Below are 19815 nucleotides of genomic sequence, written 5' to 3'. Positions count from 1 at the left end.
ATGTCCATTGCGTGGCCCTAGCTGTCCAGGAACAGTCAGTCATGTGGATTGAGGCAGGAATGTAGGCATGTAAGTAAGTGCCTTCAAGTAAATTCGTGGAAAGAATAGTTAGGTAATGTGTAAAGGAATTAGAACATCTGGCACTGAGTTCACAGTACAGGTGTGTTGGGAAACTTAATAGGAACTTGACAGGGAAGGAAGGCTTCTCTTCAGTAAGAGAACTTCAGTAATTTTCTTATCTTTTTCAATTCTATAGCAGACATCCACTTGGATATATCAAAGCCTTTGAAAGCAAACGTGAGTTTTACCAAGCTGGATCAGATAAACCACTTTTTAAAGAAGATACAAAGTACACACTGCAAAGAAACTTCAGTCCTGTCCGACACCATGCCGAATAAGGATGAGCTTCCAGCCTCCAGGTGTTACCGTGGAAAGTTGTCTAAACTTAAAGTTCATGGTGATGGAACACAGAAGATTCCATTTACAGAAAACGTGTGGAAAACTGTTTCCTGCTTTCAAAAAATTTCTGTTCATACAACTCAGCTTGTGGTCTCCATGGAAACTGTCCCCCATCCTAATAAACCATGCCTCTTAGCATCTTTATCAACCTTCAATGGAAGCCTTAATGTCAAAGCAACACAAAAAGTACCTGGTAAGTCACAGAAAAGGGAAGAGGGAGATGACAGGATGACACTGCATAATTTGAAGATTTATATTATGTAGAGGTTAAAAGTTTCAAGGGCTGTTGGAAATCGGAACATTTTTGGTTTGTTACTCTATTTCAGGGAAGATGTTATAACAAATCATTTAAGCTTAAGTAATTTTAATGCCTTAAACTAAACTGATCCTATCCACCTCTTCAGGCATGCTCCTACAAATAGATATCTTTAAAACTGTTCATTCCTGAATTGCTTTTAACCTAAAAGAGCTGTAGTGGGAGAAGAGAGTCTTATCAAGTTTTGTGAACCATTAGAATATAGCTTTCAAAGTGTGGTCTGAGAACCAGTAGCATCAGCATCAGCTGGAAATTTGTTAGAAATGCAAATTCTCAGATTCTACGCCTGACCCACTCACTGCATCAGAAACTCTGGGCATGGAGCCCAGGAAGAATGCGTTCCAGGAAACCCTACAGGTGATTCCGATGCCCTGCATGCAGTCACTGGTAACAATTTATTTAAGAAAGAAAAATTCTGGTGGCAGGAATGCTCTGGTGGCAAGAATGCTACACAGCTTGTAATAGAAGCCAAGGTTCAACTTTGCAGAGACAGTGCCGTCGAGGATTATCAGGCAGCAACACCTGGCAAGAAAAGCCTGGGCTTCTGTGCCCAGCTGAGCCTGGGGAGCCAGTCACCAGCAACTGAATGTCCTTGAGGGCGGAGAGGTGAGAAATTAACCGGCAGTGACATCTACATTTTCCTCTTTTGTTATGTGCTTTTTCACACTGTATCTAAAAGGGTGGGCAGAGGAATATGAGGAGGGGAAGAGAAAAGTCAAGGTACAGGTGGGAAATAACCTTTTTCAATCATAGAAACTGCTGCTGTTAAAGTTCAGGGCATGATGCCAGAAATTTAACTTTGAAAGTAAAAGTAGCAAAAGGGAAAGTTTTTTGATTTTTTTTTCCACTTTAATTTGCAGGAAAGAAGTGGGGCTACTGGGGTAGTGCAAGGGATAAAATAAATCCTGAAACTGTGCTGCAATTTAGTTGCTTACTAAAAAGTAATGAAGTGGCAGCTGGAATCTAACTGTTCCTCAGTTCATATAGCCAGCTTGGGCACAGTAGTTGAAGAGACACAGAAAGAGTCTAGTAGTTAAGAAGTATGAATTTTAGGCCAAAAAGTAAATGATTTATTTCTTTCTCATAAGAAATTATTTGTGACCAAGCCAGCTAAAAGCACTGTTTTTTTTTTTTTTTTTTTTTTTGCCTTAGAAGTTAGAAATGAAAAATGTAAGGTCCATGGGACATGAAAGTCTTTAAGCACTGGAGGCTACAATGTCTGATTTATCCACAAATAAATTGCAACCCAGACAACACTGGGTCCATTCCCACGCCTATCCACTTGTACCTTAATCATAGCAAGGAAAGATTAGCACTCAAACAGAGTGAAAGAATTTAATATGTACTGTACTCAGTTCTAGGTCCTTTTCTTTTTTCATCCTTGTTTCTTATTTCATTCATTTGCTATTTGTATTTTACCCATTTTTAGTAGTGTCTATTCTCGTAAATATCTCTAAAATATAATTAAAATCTTCTTACTGATCTCTACAAGGTCGTAAACTCATTCTGTTTTTGTCACTTGTTTTTTCCCTGTTCCTTTTACAGTTAACGCTCTTACATTTAGTTAAATGCAGAAGCAGAAACTATAGCTTTGACCAAGATATACTTTATACAACTCTAATGTGTAGTGTTCAGCAAATGTCCTAAAGCAGTTCGTTTCATCAGCAGATCAAATAAGTTTGAAGTTAGCCATCTAATTAATAAAAACAATTTTATCATGGGAGCATATAACAAACACCAAATCTGTTTTCTCTACCTGTCTCCTTACTGTGATGGCATGCTCAAATGTTTAAAAGATAACAAAGTCAGCAAAATAATAACAAATTATAATTAAGTGAAGACTGTGAGTTCTAATTATTTTTATAGGATGATTTCTAGGGAATTATAATTGGAAGATTACTACGCATTTTCCAACAACTGATTTTTAACTAAGCAAAACTTTTTAAAAGTAAAATATAATTCGAGCTTTGAACCTTAATTTCATTGTATGGTTGAATATCTTAAAATTTCATGTTTTACAACTTGGAGGAAATATATGCAAATATATGTTCAAGATATTGTTTTGATAAGGGGTAAAAAGTATTTCCCACCAAAAAAAAAAAATCCTACCATTAGTCGTATTTCTTTTTTGTATTTTTCAAGTGACATCATTCTATTCAACCAAAATTTTTTTATATCTTTGAGCTCAATAGAGTTAATGTCAGATTTTTATAGTTTGAATCTAATACAGAAATACTTAACTATGTCTTTGATTTTACAGTTTATATAACTATTGTGACCATCTGCAGCAGCTGCACTTTTCAAATTATTTGCTCAACCAAATTGAGCACAGTGACAAAAGTAGTCATCTCAGATGTACTATTAAACAGAAAGAAAAAGGAGCATTGCCTTGGTACAGCATAACCATCTGCTCTACAGATGTTATTGTATAGAATGACTTAAGATAAAATAATTGTAGAAAATTTTCATTAAAACCTCAACAATTTGCACTTGTTTATGCGAATCTGCATAACTCCCCAATGAGACAACACACTTGGGGTTTCTTTGGTTCTCACTCACTTTCTCTTTGATCCTTTTTGATGTGCTGACTTTAATAAACATAGTCAAAAACACTGTGCAAAAACATCATGGAAAAAACTACAAAGGAACAATTATAGCAGCAGAAACTACTCTAATCCCTAACTTACGCAAGCTATTTTTAGTGAAATATTTTTTTTAACACTCTTTATGTGACAATGTTATATAAACAGGGTAAAACGGTCTTTTCCAGATGAGTTTTAATTTAGGAGCTGAAAAAGATTTGTAATGCTAGAGGAATCTTATGTTCTAAGTAATATTTAGAGAAACACAATTGGGAATGTGTCGTAGGCATGTTTCTACACTTCTGAAAAGTACAAAAAATATTTGAGTTTGCCTAATGATTGTTTTTTATCATCTAAACCGTCATAAGCTTGTGGGACGTGTATGGGAAAAGGGACTAATAAAAGAGTAAGAGAGGAAATCTCATTTTCTTCCCAAGATATTATCAATACATTTAAATTTGAAATGCTTTTATATTCATTTACCAGTTTTTACAGCAAAATATGTACAGCATATTCGCTGAAATATTTTCATCATTGGAAACAAAATGAAATGGTTAAGTATTTTATACTTAAAAAAAAAAAGATTCATGAGTTCTTAGCCTCTCTATTATTCTGAAGCCCTAAACTACCGGCGTTTCATGGGACTTGGGTTTTTTGTTTTATTTTTATTACACTCTGCAGATGCAAGTGTAACAGTGACTTATAATAACCTATCTCATATTTCCGTTAGAACACTTATGTTCTGGCCCTAAAGTTCTGATGTTAGTAGATGTAATGCTTGTATTTTTAAAATTGGTGTATAATATTGCCAAAACTTCTGTGATTGTGCATAATCTTGCAAAAATTTCTATGATTCTGCTATCGATAACAAAATTAACCCTGTTTAAAATAACTTATTTTCTGAACCATTTTAAGGCAGGTACTATTTCTTTTGCCATCCATTAAATCCATCCCGTTCTATAGTAAGTTTTTTTTAAAAAAACAACCCTCTCCCCCCACCCCACCCACCCCCACACAGTCTTTTTTGCTGTTTGAAGTACGGCATTTTGGAGAAACTCTAAGTATGTAGCTATAAATTCTGAACCAGCAGTGTTGCACTTTGCACAGGCAGGGTGGGGACGGAGCTGCAGGCTTTAGCTCTCCTTGTCAGAATAAATTATGGCTCTATTAGGGCGGCCCTTCTTAGATTTCGGCAAACAAGGGTACACAATTCAGGCTGTGAAATAGCTGTGCTTTAGGCTGCCTTGCTGTTTCTCAGGAGCACTTAGATTAGCAAGCTCCTTGTAGATAAGTAAAAGGGAAATAGGATGTGAACAAGTTAGGTAGCACAAAGCTTTGGGGGAAGCACCTAAGTGAGGCCATCTTGGCTGGCATTTTAGTCAGAATTGGGGAAAAGTTGCAAGAATCTCTTTTCCATAGGAACTTGGGGGACTTTTCATCCATGCAGAAAACAATGAGTTGAAGTCAAAGAGCTGTGGTTTAAATAACTTTCACTACCCCAGCCTCTGTCATCCAGATGTACTTATCTTTGTGTATACACAAAAGTAGAAAGAAAAAAAGCATAACCACTTTATTTTTCACATATAGGAATTCCTCTTCTTGTGTTCATTGAATGCAGGACCAATAAAAATGTAAAGACCCTAACGTTCCTTTTCATGTATTAAAAAGTAAAACCAGGTCATTAATTGATAGAAAGTGGAGCTCCAGCTTTTCATTCCAGAGTCAACTGGATCTCCTGAGGAAAATCTCCTAAGGCGTTGTCATAGCCGTTGGATGCTACAGAAATGCACGTAAGCCTGAGGGGAAATAAAACATTAAATTAGATATGACTACCTAAAATAATATATTGCAATAGCAAGCCATTTACAACACCCCAAAGACTTTTGTTACTTTTAGTAAGAAATAGCATCTTTTTCCAGTGCCTGCACAATAGGAAATGAATTCTCTGACAGTTAAGCCAAAGGACAACCGTAACTTTTAAACAGCCACTGAGGACTGAAGTGGAAGCACAGCTTGTAGACAGCTATACAAATCACTAACAAACCTTAATGAATATTGGGTGTGGGCATCAGGGTCCTGTCATTTTTGACACTGTGTCTCAAGTAGCTTAAACCCAACACTCAAGGAAAGGTGCAGACCTATTGGGTCTGTAACATCTGGGGTTTTATTTGTCATTTTGGCATACCCCGCAAGCGCAAAAGAAAGAGTAAAAAGGGATTATCTTGACAATGAAATGAGTTACTGAATCTTGTGATAATGAAAAGCAGAAGAATTCTAATGCCTTTCTATAGTCCCTGAGGTGGAGGTGCGTTTATAGTTTTGCAGAAGTAAAATGGAGGCAGGCAGAACAGATGGCCTCGAGTCCATGAAACATGACACCCCCCCATCCCAGAACTGAGTACCACTATTAATCCTGGTCAGATTGCCTCCTATTACTTTGTAACAAGGTTCAAAGTTGCTACTGATGAACTGGCATGTCCTTCTTTTTTTACTTTAAATTACCTGTAGATTACTGGGTTTTCTCAACAGTGATATTTTTCTGTTCAATGGTAGACTATTGAGACATTCAAAAGAGGTAGAATGGGAAGCTCTAAATATTGAATGGGAAACAGTGGAAAAAGTAAAATTCTTACTTTTTTTCAAAATAATGTTCCTCTTTTTTCTCTAATATGTTGGGAAATAAAAACTATAAATTCTCTTGAGAAATAATTTTTCTTATCCTTTCCCTTAGAAATCATATGTAGTGGAGAAGAAATCCCAACATACAAGTTTGATTCTCCTGGCTGTAATTATTATCACAGCATATGATTAGATAGAATTGGGAATAATAATAAGCAATATTAACACTACTATCTTAGAAATTATCTTTCTTTCACCCCTTCAAAAACAGAGGTAAAAAATAAAGAATGGTTTTTTTGTTTTTTTGTCTTTTTCTAGGGCCGCGCCCACAGCATGTGGAGGTTCCCAGGCTAGGGGTCTAATCGGAATTACAGCTGCCGGCCTACACCATAGCCATAGCAACGTGGGATCCAAGCCACGTCTGCGACCTATACCACAGCTCACGGCAACGCCAGATCCTTAACCCACTGAGCAAGGCCAGGGATCGAACCCTCAACCTCATGGTTCCTAGTCGGATTCATTAACCACTGCGCCATGTCAGGAACTCCAAGAATGTTTGATTAAAAAAAAAAAAAAAAACTCACTAGTAGATATATGCTGTTTAGGTATATTTATATGCTCACTTTTTTTGTTTGTTTAAATTATGTTAATTCAATCTTTACATATTTCATTTGGGATATTTACATTTTTCTGTGATAAGCAGTTTATATGGGTTTTTTGTTTACTTTATAAGTTTTATTGGAGTGTAAGTGACTTAGAATGAATGTTGTGTTAGTTTCAGATGTACAACAAAGTGAATCAGCCATGCATATATCTCCATTCTTTTTTAGATTCCTTCCCCATGTAGGCTATCACAGTATTGAATAGATTTCCCCAAGCTATATAGTAGGTCCTTATTACTGATCGATTTTATGTATAAGTAGTTTATAGTATATGCAGATATAGTAGTGTGTATATGCCAATCCCAACCTCTCAATCCATCCCTTCCCCCATTGTTTCCCTTTGAAAAAGCATATTCTGTTTTTTGAATAAGTTCTTTTGTATCATTTTTATTAGATTCCACACATTAGTGATCTTATATGGTACTTGTCTTTCTCTGACTTACTTCACTTGGTATGATAATCTCTAGGTCCATCCATGTTTCTGCAAATGGCATTATTTTGTTCTTTTTATGGCTGAGTTATATTCCATTGTATATATGCACCGCATCTTCTTTATCCAATCCTCTATTGATGGACATTTAGGTTGCTTCCATGTCTTGGTTGTTGTAAATAGTGCTGCAATGAACATTGGAGTGCATATATCATTTTTAATTGTACTCTGTCTGGATACACGCCCAGGAGTGGGATTGCTAGATCATAGGGTAGTTCTACATTTAGTTTTTTTTTTGGTCTTTTTTTTTTTTGCCATTTCTTGGGCCGCTCCCGCGGCATATGGAGGTTCCCAGGTTAGGGGTCGAATCGGAGCTGTAGCTGCCATAGCAATGCGGGATCCGAGCCGAGTCTGCAACCTACACCACAGCTCGCGGCAACGCCGGATCGTTAACCCACTGAACAAGGGCAGGGATAGAACCCGCAACCTCATGGTTCCTAATCGGATTCGTTAACCACTGCGCCACGACGGGAACTCCCTACATTTAGTTTTTTAGGGTACCTCCACACTGCCCTCCATAGTAGGTGCACCAGCCTACATTCCCACCAGCAGTGTAGGAGGGTCCCGTTTTCTCTACACCCTCTCCAGCATTTATTGTTTGTAGGCTTTTTGATGCTGGCCATTCTGACTGGTGTGCGGTGATAGCTCATTGTAGTTTTGATTTGCGTTTCTCTAATAATTTGTGGTGTTGAGCATATTTTCATGTGTTTTTTGGCCATCTGTATGTCTTGTTTGAAGAAATGTCTATTTAGATCTGATTGTTTTTTAGTTGGGTTGCTTATTTTTTTGATACAAAGCTCTATGAGATGTTTGTATATTTTGGAGATTAATCCCTTATAAGTCACTTCATTAGCAAAGATTTTCTTCCATTCCCTGGGTTGTCTTTTTGTTTTGTTAATGGTTTCCTTTGCTGTGCAAAAGCTTTTAAGGTTAATTAGGTCCCATTTGTTTATTTTTGTTCTTCTTTTCATTACTCTGGGAGGTGGATCCAAAAAGATGCTGCTTCGATATATGTCAAAGAGTGTTTTACTTACATTTTCCTCTAAGAATTTTTATAGTATCTGGCTTTTTTTTTTCTCTCTTAAGCTCTGTTATGTGATTTTTTTTGCTCTTTGTATACATTTCTTTAGTTCTGTGTGGTTACTATGGCTGTTTTGGATTTTAATGAGAATGCTTTAAACATGTAGGATAGTAACTTCAGAAATTTAGAAGATAAGCGCTGGGTGCAATTTCTGATGTGTTAGTTTCCAGGCAGCAGGAAAAGTAAAAATCATCTAATGAGCAGCCGTCTCAGGATGTCCGAGCGTTCTCATGTGCTCTGTGGCGTAGTGAACATGATGTACCTGCCCAGCCTTTCGTAGAGGGAGATGAGCTCATCTCACAGAGATAACCATCTCTGACTTTTTCTTCTGATTAATCACCGACCTGAACTCCATTTGAACCTTGTTAGACAAAAAACAAGCAGAATTCCTGGCCCAAACTATAAAATATAATTAAGCCCTTTTGAAATGATGTGTAAAAGAACATTGCTGTACCCCCACTTATAACCACTACCACCACCACAACCAATAAAGTTAAATCAAGCACTGCCTGTAATGGATTAAAATAATAAATGTTCCTGGATTTCAGCGTTTGAAGTACTGGAAGAAAACAGGCTCCCAGCAGCCCGGGTAGCTGAATGCAGGAGAGACATTTATTAATGACGAGTTCAAGGATTTGGCCTGTTTAAGATCATTACTTTCTGTTTACCGTGTGTTACACATCTCATATTTTTACACAGCCCACATGTGTCCAGATGCAGTAATGAAAGGTTTTTTTTTTTTTTAAACAAAAGAATTGTTAATTGTGTAGATACGATTCTCTTGGGGAATGTGCAGTCTTCATGAGACTCTGCTCCCTTGTAATGAGAAATCCAGTACAGTTATTATACTCTTCCAAGTATATATCCACCTTCAAATCTTGTCTCTAGCTAGATTAGTCTTTCTCCCTATTGTTTTTAGTTAACCAAATTCCAAACTTAATCTAGACTGTAGAAAACTGTTAGCTTTGGGTTATTTGTTTTAGAATTGTGTCCTATGGCACTGGATTTTGTGTGTCTGAGGTACTATAGAAAAAAAAAATCAGTGCTTTTTTATTGCTTCTCTTAGTTTTAACAAAGATATAAAGAACCATTTTTTTAGATTGAGGTATAGGCAAGGGGAAAAAAAGGGACAACTGATAAAAAATTTCCCATATACATATATTAAAACATAGTCTTCCCTTAACAGGAGAAAAAAAAGGATGTTTGAGACAACAAAAATGTTATCAATTAACATGGAGACATCTCACTGTACAAAATGTTATTGGAGAAGAGAGTTTCCAGTCCTAGCAATTAAATATTAGAGATCTTTTTTCTTAATAGCATCTCCTCTGCGTCTTAATGATGGCACTTTATGAGTTAGTATTAGGTGAAATGGACAAGAATTCTTGTAGTCCCTAGCACTGGGACTGTGGAAAAAGAGAGGGTTAGACGTAAATATCCCCACTCCACTGAATTTGTGACAATGTTTAATTTTTGCCTGTAGTCACAGCAAACTACCCTGTCATCCACATAAGACAGAAGCCTATTTGCTAGGAAGATTTCTGGCAAAGCAACCCTGTCAGACTGAAGACACATCTTAGATGTTCCTTTGCTCTCTGGCTGGGCCCCCGGACTTGTAGGCTATGTTGGCATAATATACTGAGGCCATGCAAGACAGCCAGGGACAGGAAAAAGCATTTATTCACAACCCTGTCGCCAACTGGAAAAATGAAATTACTAAGAGCTAACTAATAACAGTGGTTTTCATAAAGCAACATGGTGCTGGAAGGAGGCAGACAGAGTCTTAATCCCAGCCCTGCCACTTTCTGTCAGTTGATTGTGGTAAAAGTACCAACACAGCTCATTTCCAAAATAAAGGCAAAAATACTCAATTCACAGGGCCATTGAGAGGATAATGTACACAGAGTACTCTACACATTCCTTGGCACAAATTGATTAAATTCCTCAATAATTATTAGTCGTTTTGTGTCTTGCTCTCCTCCCTCTCCCAGCTCAGTCACACCATATGGATGCTGAGGTCATAGAGCATTAAATTTCAGCACTGAAAATTATCGCAAAGATCAGCCTCTTCTTTATCAAGAACATTTTTTTTTACCCTTTTCTCTCCATCATCCAGACACACTATATGTTGGATAAGGCAGCTAACATGACCATACCAACTTGATATATGACTATAACCAAAAATAAAAAACTTGAGTACACTTCCTCATCCCTTCTCCAACAAATTCATGGTTTCTTTCAGGCTCTTTGAAATACTGAAAATACCTCATGGACCACCGCTGCTATGTGGAGCTCCCTAAGTGTCCGAGAACCCTAGGCAGGGGTCCACTGAGCTGGTCTCAACTCCCTCACTCAATTAAGGGTGCCAGGATTCAGTGATTTGCCGTGGGATATTCTGGGGTGCAGCAGAAACTACAGCACACAGCTCCTGGCTTCTGGTCTATGAAACCAATCTTTAAAAACCTGGATATGTAAATCAAGGCCAGTTTTGAGGCCGGTGCAGTAATTCACTTAACAAGTCTTTTTGCTTTTCAGCATTGTCTACATTTTTCTATGTTATTCCACCCATGTGACTTACTTTAAGAAAAATTGATTCACAGCCATTTTCTCATTAAGTTAAACAGCTACTATATTCATCTAAGAAACTTTTTAAGTATGTATTGACCGTTGTTCTTTCCTCAGTAGGAAGGTTGTCATACACTTGCCAATAAGCATAGTCAGATTTGTGAGTCTGCTTTTTTTAAAAAACATAGTCATATGATCCAATCAAGTTTTATTTTTCTAATAAACCGACACAACTGTAAAAACATCATTAAGCATGGTGGCAGATTGGAGGGGAAGAAAGAGGCAAAGCATATCCTACATTGCTCTTTGCTGTTTTCAGCTTACTTTTTCTAGGTTCTGAGGACTTTAAAACATTTCTCAAAAGATACCACTCCCAGACAAAGGCCAAGTAGTAGTTCTTTCTTTATGCGAAAGAAAAAAAAAAAAAAAATCCTATTCCTGCTACTGGGATTTTCTTACGTCCGAAAGAGTAGATTTGGATTAGGCTTGGGGGTGGGGTCTCAGCTTTTACTCACCAATGAGAGTCCCTGGGGATTGGAAGTCCCACCCACGAGAAATCATCCGGTGCTTTGGAGAAGGAACGCATGTTAGCAGGTGAGTCGCCAATTGGACTCTCCTTTTGAGAGCTGGACCTTTTAGTAACTTTGTTGAGGAACACCAGCATCTTTTTCAGCTTAAACATCAGTGTTCATATAGTTCTCTGACATGTTTGTTACATTTAGTTTCATGTATTAGTCTTACTCTAGGTTATAGTTTAATAATAGATACAATGCATAGGCTTATTATGAAATAGAATGTCAGTAAATAAGATCTGAACCATTTACATATTCTGATCAAGAGGGGGGAATCAAGGGAATGAATTCTTGTTGTGGCTCAGCCGGTAAAGAACCCGACTTTTATCCATGAGGATATGAACCCAATCCCTGGCCTCGCTTAGTACATTAAGGATCTGGCATTGCCAAAAGCTGCAGAGTAGGTCTCAGATGCAGCTCTGATCTGGCGTTTCTGTGACTGTGGTGTAGGCCTCAGCTGCAGCTCCGATTTGACCCCTTAGGCTGAGAACTTCCAGACGCTGCAAGTGGATGTGGGGTGGGGGAGACAAGGTATTTTCATGGTTAAAATACCCAACTGTCTTTTTTTTTTTTCTTCTTTTTAGGCTCACATCTGTGGCATATGCAAGTTCCCAGGCTAGGGGTCTAATTGGAGATGCAGCTACCAGTGTATTGCCACAGCCACAGCAATGCCAGATCCAAGCCACATCTGCAATCTACACCAAAGCTCAAGGCAACACCAGATCCTTTAACCCACTGAGTGAGGCCAGGCACTGAACCCCCATCCTCATGGATACTAGTCAGGTTCTTAACCCACTGAACCACAATAGGAACTCCCCAAATGCCACTTTTTTGTGCTTCAGCTTAATTATTTGAAGGAACTAGAAATACAGAGGTTTCTGTCATCTCTTTATGAACCAGACTTAGAAAATTTTTTTTTCTAGTCATCTAGTCACTTATGGTCATCTCTTTATGAATCATACTTACCAAATATTTTTCTTCCTCACTGTTTGAGGCAATTCATGCTTCACTGTTACTCATATCGACTTCTGAATGTATCTAACACATACTTGCTGATTTTCTAGTAGCCTTAGATTATTTCCAGCTGGATAAAATACCTGAATATGCTTTGCTAGCCTGTGTTATCATTGAGTACTCTTTCTAATGGCGTACAGAAGCTTGATGCATATTGCATTTTGCACAGTCAGCATGTAGAGTAGGAGCCTTACTAAAGGTTCTAGTTAGATGTAGGGCTGGCAGCATTTTGTAAACATTCTCCAAAACAAGTGGTTTGCATTTATTAGTCTTCTGAAGGAGTATTGCAAAGGTCATAAAACTGTTTGTTCCTTGAACTAAAATTTTACACTCAAAGAAAAGTATGTCAGTATGCAAAGCAAGATTACTTCTATTTATCACACCAGTTGTTTCTGAAATTACTTCTCAATGTTGATACACCTCATTTAGTTTAAGTATCTGCCATTAGTTCGCTAGAGCTGAAATTAAATATGTAGATACAAGTTTTTGAAGGAGGCCAATGGGGATATCAGGCAGAAAAGCATTCCACTGAATGGAAGGCTATAAAAGAGATTAGTCAAAATTTTGATTCTCTCAATTGCTAAAAGCAAGGTAGGGACCTGGGCTGGATCTTGGAACAAAGAAAGGACATGAAGGGAGAGAAACTGGTGACATTTCAAGTAAGATCTGTACTTTAATTAGTAGTATTGTATTGATGTTAATTTTCTGGCTGTTAGGAATCATGCTATAGTTTATGTAAGTTGTTAAATTAAGGGAAGCTGCATGAAGGATATCAGCTTTGCTAAAAGCCTGAAATTATTTCAAAATTAAATTTTAAAAAATGACCTGATCACTGGTTGCATAATAGCTTTGATAATAGCCATGCTTTTAAAGTTTAAGTGATCATTTTAAATCTTATACTTTTGCAGCATATTTCTTTAACTTTTCTTTCTTTCTCATTATTTTTGGAAATTTAGGGGAAAGATTAAAAGAACGAAAAACATAAGGATAACACATTGAATGCTATATACTCACCAGCCAGAACAAATGTAAACATTTTGTCGTATTTGCTATATGTAAACACACACATACACAGAGGCTGGGGTGGGGGTGTGGATAAAACTTAACAAATTATTCAGCCTTTTCCAGTGTTTCAATGCTAAGAAGTTAGGTTTTTACAGTTTTGTAGTCATTGTGTCCCACAATGCATTCATCCAGTAGGAAAAAGAATAACACATGTCTTTAACTCACTTTCTGAAATCATTTACACCAGATTTTGAATGTGTCATTATTCAGCTTACATGAACACAGTATTCTCTGTGGCCCTGGGTTTATGTGGGTGGTGATTTATAAACTAAGATTTACTTTATCTCACAGAAGATATTTAGTATGCTTCCTGATGAAAAAAAAACAAAAGGAAGGGATGATGTCCCACAGGCCAGCTTCTCACAGAGTAAAGGAAAGGGGCAAGGAGGGAGTTCCCATTGTGGCGCAGCAGAAACGAATATGACCAGGAACCATGAGGTTGCAGGTTCTATCCCTGGCCTCGCTTAGTGGGTTAAGGATCTGGTGTTGCTGTGACCTGTGATGTAGGTCACAGACGTGGCTCAGTCCCACGTTGCTGCGGTTGTGGTGTAGGCCGGCAGCTGTAGCTCTGATTTGACCCCTAGCCTGGGAACCTCCATATGCCACGGGTGCAGCCTTAAAAAGACAAAAAGAAGGAGGGGGGAGGAGAATGAATAACCCTCCCCCCAGGGATTATTTTCATATTTTGTGATAAAAGTATGAGCTTTGGTTTACCATTTATAAGTGACCCTTGGTGAAATTTATCACCACTCTTTATTATGAGGTGATTACTATGATCTCATTTACTTATTAATTGTTATTATTACTGGTCACTTACACCAAGGTTAAAATCACTTGAACTAACATGGTTTTTTTTTCTCTTTTTTTGTTGTAGCTTTTTTTTTTTTTTAATTAATGTAGCAGAAAATATTCAAAAAGAAGCTCTGTTTTAAACTGACAAGCTGCTTGGAATTCCCATCATGGCACAGGGGTTAACAAATCCGAGTTGGAACCATGAGGTTGCAGGTTCGATCCCTGGCCTTGCTCAGTGGGTTAAGGATCCGGCGTTGCCATGAGCTGTGGTGTAGGTCGCAGACGCAGCTCGGATGCCACGTTGCTGTGGCTCTGGCGTAGGCAGGCAGCAACAGCTCTGATTAGACCCCTAGCCTGGGAACCTCCATATGCCACAGCAAGCGGCCCTAGAAGAGGCGAAAAGGCAAAAAATAAAAATTAAAAATTAAATTTTTAAAAAACTTACAAGCTGCTACTTGTGGGTGGACCCTTCTGTGGTGCCACAGGTAACTGGGCCCCTCATCAAGGTGTAAAGGCTCAGCAGGCTAGTGTGTGGAATAAGTGTAGTGGGCAGATGGGCACACGCAGGTATGAGTGAAATCAGTTGTTTAAGTCTCAGAAGTCATCCACACGTAATTTCCTTACATGCGTATGGCACGAAGGAAAAAGGATATAGAACATGAGGCAGGGCAAGTTTATTCTATAGGTCTTGTGTTTTCTTAGTGTCTTTAGGCAGTGTCTGTGCCTGTGTCTTAAATTCTTAAATTCTCCATGCCTCCTATCCTTTTTTTTTTTTTTTTTTTGTCTTTTTGCCTTTTGAAGGCCCACTCCCTCAGCATATGGAGGTTCCCAGGCTAGGGGTCTAATTGGAACCATAGCCACTGGCCTACGCCACAGCCACAGCAATTCGGCATCCGAGCTGCATCTGCAACCTATACCACAGCTCATGGCAACGCCGGATCCTTAACCCACGGAGCAAGGCCAGGGATCGAACCCGCAACCTCATGGTTCCTAGTTGGATTCGTTAACCACTGTGCCACAACAGGAACTCCATGCCTCCTATTCTTTAAACAAGGCCATGATCAATGCTGGTAGACCTGAGATATAGACAAGAACAAAGTCTAAAGGATCAGAAAAAGTAAGAATAGAGTGAGGGGTAAGCTCTTGGGGAAAAGAAAGGGCAAAAAAACAAACATCGACCTACATGTAGGTATTCAATTAAGTATTTAATTAGCATGAAAGAATTGACAGCACACAGAGTAAACAAAAAGCAAAAAGCTAAAAGTGTATGACAATAGGGAAGTATTTGTGTTTTTCAACTGTTCGCTTTCTTCACACTGTCAGTATTATAAATGTTGTTGGCTGTCTTTTTTTCCTCTAGTACTTACTGAGATCTCAGAACTTGAGGCTAGCAAATTGCCAAGAAAACATCTTGTGATGTGAAGGAAAATTGCCAGTTATTCACTTTTTCTTTGTATATACCCGGTATATGATAGATAATCAGCAAATGTTGGTTGAATAATAAATACATGCATGCATAAATATCAAGCTGGAGGCCATCCAGGATATCTAAATTCCTTACAGACAGTTTAGGAGCATAGGGGTAGCACTTGTTTAAAAAATTAGGCATAGTTATAGGTACGGTCATAAGAAATTATCCTAGAGTCCCGTTGTGGCACAGTGGAAACGAATCTGACTAGGAGCCATGATGTTGCGGGTTCAATCCCTGGCCTTGCTCAGTGGGTTGAGGATACGGTATAGCTGCGAGCTGTGGTGTGGATTGCAGACACAGCTCAGATCTGGTGTTGCTGTGGCTGTGGCGTAGGCCGGCAGCTACAGCTCTGATTGGACCCCTAGCCTGGGAACCTCCATATGCTGTGAGTGCAGCCCTGAAAAGACAAAAAAAAAAGAAAAGAAAAGAAAAGAAATTATCCTTAAAGGCATGATAGTAAAGAAATTCACCGAAACAAGAAATTAAAGGCACAAGGAAAAATAGAATTTAGATTCAGAAATCCCTTTAGCTGGAGAATGTGTATCAGTTGGAATGCTTTGGGGTTATAAATGGCAGACCATCCAACCTAAATGATTGAAGCAGTCTCATATAGGTGAGACCCTTGGCACTGGTGCCTTCTGTAGGCATGGCAGAACTCATCAGATCTTCCTTCTGTAATGTACAGTTTCAGCTTCAGGCTCTACATGGTGGCTACTGGCAGCTCCAGCACCTTCATTTTCTTCAAAACCAGAAAGCAAGAGGAAAGATTCTTGACTTCAAGACACCTTGTGTTTCCTCTTGTCCTCCTCTTTGTTGCTTCAGGCTCCCAAGTGTTGTATGACCAGTAGCTTCCTATTTCTAGGCTGTTTTCCTCAGGTCCCAGTCCCTACCTTTATCTTTACTTTCCCAAGAATTCTAGGTGTCTCGTTCTCTCTACCCAAGCAAGAAAGAATAGAATTTGTATGACAGTAGGGAAAAGTTCATGTGTTTATCAGTGTACATCGTCACACAAAAGTTGACAGCATTTTAGTATTTGTTTATGTAATAATGCAAGTCTAGAATTTTTTCTTACATCCTCCTTACCCCAGCCAATAAATACTTCTAATTGTGTAGCTTTGGGAATTTAGGAAGAGCCTTCCGTCACCCCTATTACATTCTTCTTTGAGAAGAGATAACTACTTTCTGAGGAGTACACAGTAAGGCATAATGAATTTTGTTATCTAAGGACTAGTTTTGTTTTGCTCTTTTTTAAGGCAAAACCTTAAAAATGAATTTAGACAGTACAGTTATCAATATTTCGAAGTCATTGCTCCATAGTAGATATAGCTAGTAAGGTTCAAATTCTGTATATATTAAGTTACTTCTACAAAGAAGGTTTATCCTATGCTTACAAATATCTTTGTATAAATGAAAGGCACTGTAGGGCGAGAAAGGTAATCTCATTCATCCATGTGCTACAGACAGAATGTTGCAAAACCCACTCTTTTTTTTTTTTTTGTCTTTTGTTGTTGTTGTTGTTGCTATTTCTTGGGCCGCTCCCGCGGCACATGGAGGTTCCCAGGCCAGGGGTCAAATCGGAGCTGTAGCCACCGGCCTACGCCAGAGACACAGCAACTCGGGATCCGAGCCGCGTCTGCAACCTACACCACACCTCACAGCAATGCCGGATCGTTAACCCACCAAGGGCAGGGATCGAACCCGCAACCTCATGGTTCCTAGTCGGATTCGTTAACCACTGCGCCACGACGGGAACTCCGCAAAACCCATTCTTAATGAGACTTCTAGGAATAAATATCAGCCCTTTCTTTTGATAGTCTTTTATTTGATAGACAATTAGCTTTGCTTGCATAAAGTTGTCCTTTATGTCTGTCTTAGTTCTTCTGTTGTAATTTTTGACCACTTTCCTCAAAGGGATGTTTTAGGAATGATTAGGAATCAACATATCAGGAGTACCTTGTGGGTTTCTCACTGCCTTAGGAGGAGATTACAGGTAAAGAAAGGCAGAAGGCTATAAACTACGTGTGGTGGTGGATTAGAACCAGAGGTATCAGTTTGAATTCATGATTTTTAGTGTCTTTACTGATAGATACAGAAAAATTGATGTGTGTGTATACACTCAGGCAGTGTACATATTTCTTAGCCCTCTCTGCTTAGAGGTGCTAGAAGCAGTGACATTCTAGCAGCAATGAGCACACCTACCACCCCATTCGTTAGCAAAAGAAACCAAAGCTTTTCAGAGAGATGACTGATAGCAGAGATGAGATGGGAAAAATATGACAAGCCTGAAACATCTTTTGGCAATAAAGTAAAGAAGTTCTTGAAAAATGTCCGGAGTATATCAAAATGACACAGGAACCAAGGGGTTCCCAATGGCCAAAGCTGTTTCAATTTAAGCAACAAAGTAAATAATGATGGTATTAGATCAAAACCTATAAAATAAATATCCATGAGTCCATACTGGTATAAATAATTGAACTGGTAAATAGGATAGAAGGGACAGCTCTTTTTACTGTAGAATACTAATTGTCAGTGTAGACGAATAAGAGAAATGGGAAGTCACAGTTATCACACGCCACAGTTATGTCATTGGAGACAAGACCCATTGGTGGGTGTTAACGTTAGTGGGTAAAAGTTTGATGTAAAAGAAGATACTTGCATAACCTCCAACTATCTTTCCACAAGATATTTATTATTTACAAGTGGAAAAATAACAACTTTACAGTGGCAGACACCACTTGAGCCATGTGATGAATATTAATATTACCAGAAGATGGTAGAAACATCAGTATTGCTTGCTCCAATATGCTGCACTGAGAGGTATTCTTGCCAAAAATGCATCACTTCATTCTAAATAAGACATCATAAGATAAACCCAAATTGAGAGCTATTCTGCAAAATGACTGGTCTGGACTATTTAATAGCATCAGGGTCATAAAAGACAAAGAAAGCTGGAGGATCTGTCATTGATTAAAGGAGTCTAAGAACACTTGACAACTCTATTTAGTGGGGATCTTAGACTGGATCCTGGACCAGAAAAAGGACATTATGAGGAAAATGGGAAAATTTAAATAAGACCTAGAGATTACTTAATAATGTTATATCAATGTGAATTTCCTGATTCCAGTATTTTGTACTATAGTTATATAGGTGGGCAAAAGATATATGGGAACTTTACATATTTTTGCAACTTTTAGATAAGTTTAACATTATTTTAAGGTAAAAGGTTTTTAGAGTTGGATAGAAAGATATAGAAACTGATAAGTCTTAGAAACCTATCTAAGAGAGAGCCCGTGAAGTGGACTCCAAAATTGTCTAAGCTGGGTGTCTGATAAAAATGAGAAATAGTAAATAAGGTAAGGAACCTAGGAGACCTTAAACACTTCCTGTATGAGGGGCCCATAGGACATTAAGATTACCACCAGATAATCGGGTATTTTATTGCAGGATAGCATGAAGATGCAAGCATTTGAGAATCAAGTGTATTATAATTCTGACACTCCCTTAATGTTCATTTGCTAGAAGATCGCACTGAATTCCACAAGTGCTTTTAGAATCCCATTATGACAGATTTCTGAATAATGAATTGGTATGTTTCATTTAGCAAGTATTTACTGCTGAGAAGTATTTTTGGAAGTGTGACGCAGTTAAGTCAGAAGTTATGACTTTAGTTCGAAACGCCGTTAACAAAGATAGTTTTTTTTTTTTAATTCTTGAGTATTTTGGGGCCTACTTATATTTTTAAATTTACCGTTTTATATTTTTCTTTAGTCTAAGTGAAGTGTAGCTTTGACTCAAGAAAATGATGTAAATGAAATAGAAGTCTTGATGAAACAAATTTAAGAAATTGGGTGTTCTCATTGTGGGTCAGCGAGTTAAGAACCCAACTAGTATCATCGAGAATGCGGGTTCAATCCCTGGCCTTGCTCAGTGGGTCAAAGGATCCAGCATCTCCTCAAGATGAGGCATAGGTCGAGGATGCAGCTCAGATCTGGTATTGCTGTGGCTGTGATGTAGCCCAGCGGCTGCAGCTCCAATTCAGTCCCTAGCCTGGGAACATCTATATTCCACGGGTGTGGCCCAAAGGGGGGGAAAACAGACAAAAAGACAAAATTTAAGAAATTGCTTGC

At 38.3% G+C, this 19815-nt stretch overlaps 1 protein-coding gene across 7 annotated transcripts in view; it reads left to right on the top strand.

Annotated features, from left to right (window-relative positions):
• VPS13B (vacuolar protein sorting 13 homolog B) overlaps nucleotides 1-19815 on the top strand; it is a 717975-nt gene that overhangs the window by 545993 nt on the left and 152167 nt on the right. For 5 of the 7 annotated variants that reach the window (XM_047783533.1, XM_047783534.1, XM_047783535.1 and 2 more), the window contains exon 36: nucleotides 257-652. In XM_047783533.1, the coding sequence (XP_047639489.1) occupies nucleotides 257-652 (396 nt within the window). Of the gene's footprint in view, nucleotides 1-256; nucleotides 1382-19815 lie in introns of all 7 variants that reach the window. The other 2 variants (XR_007135424.1, XM_047783536.1) reach the window with 2 other exon arrangements.

This window comes from Phacochoerus africanus, chromosome 6 (genome assembly GCF_016906955.1).
Source record: "Phacochoerus africanus isolate WHEZ1 chromosome 6, ROS_Pafr_v1, whole genome shotgun sequence".
Taxonomy (NCBI): Eukaryota; Metazoa; Chordata; class Mammalia; order Artiodactyla; family Suidae; genus Phacochoerus; species Phacochoerus africanus.
The sequence above is the reverse complement of the archived record's forward strand: the minus strand, read 5'-3'. Positions and strand labels throughout refer to the sequence as shown.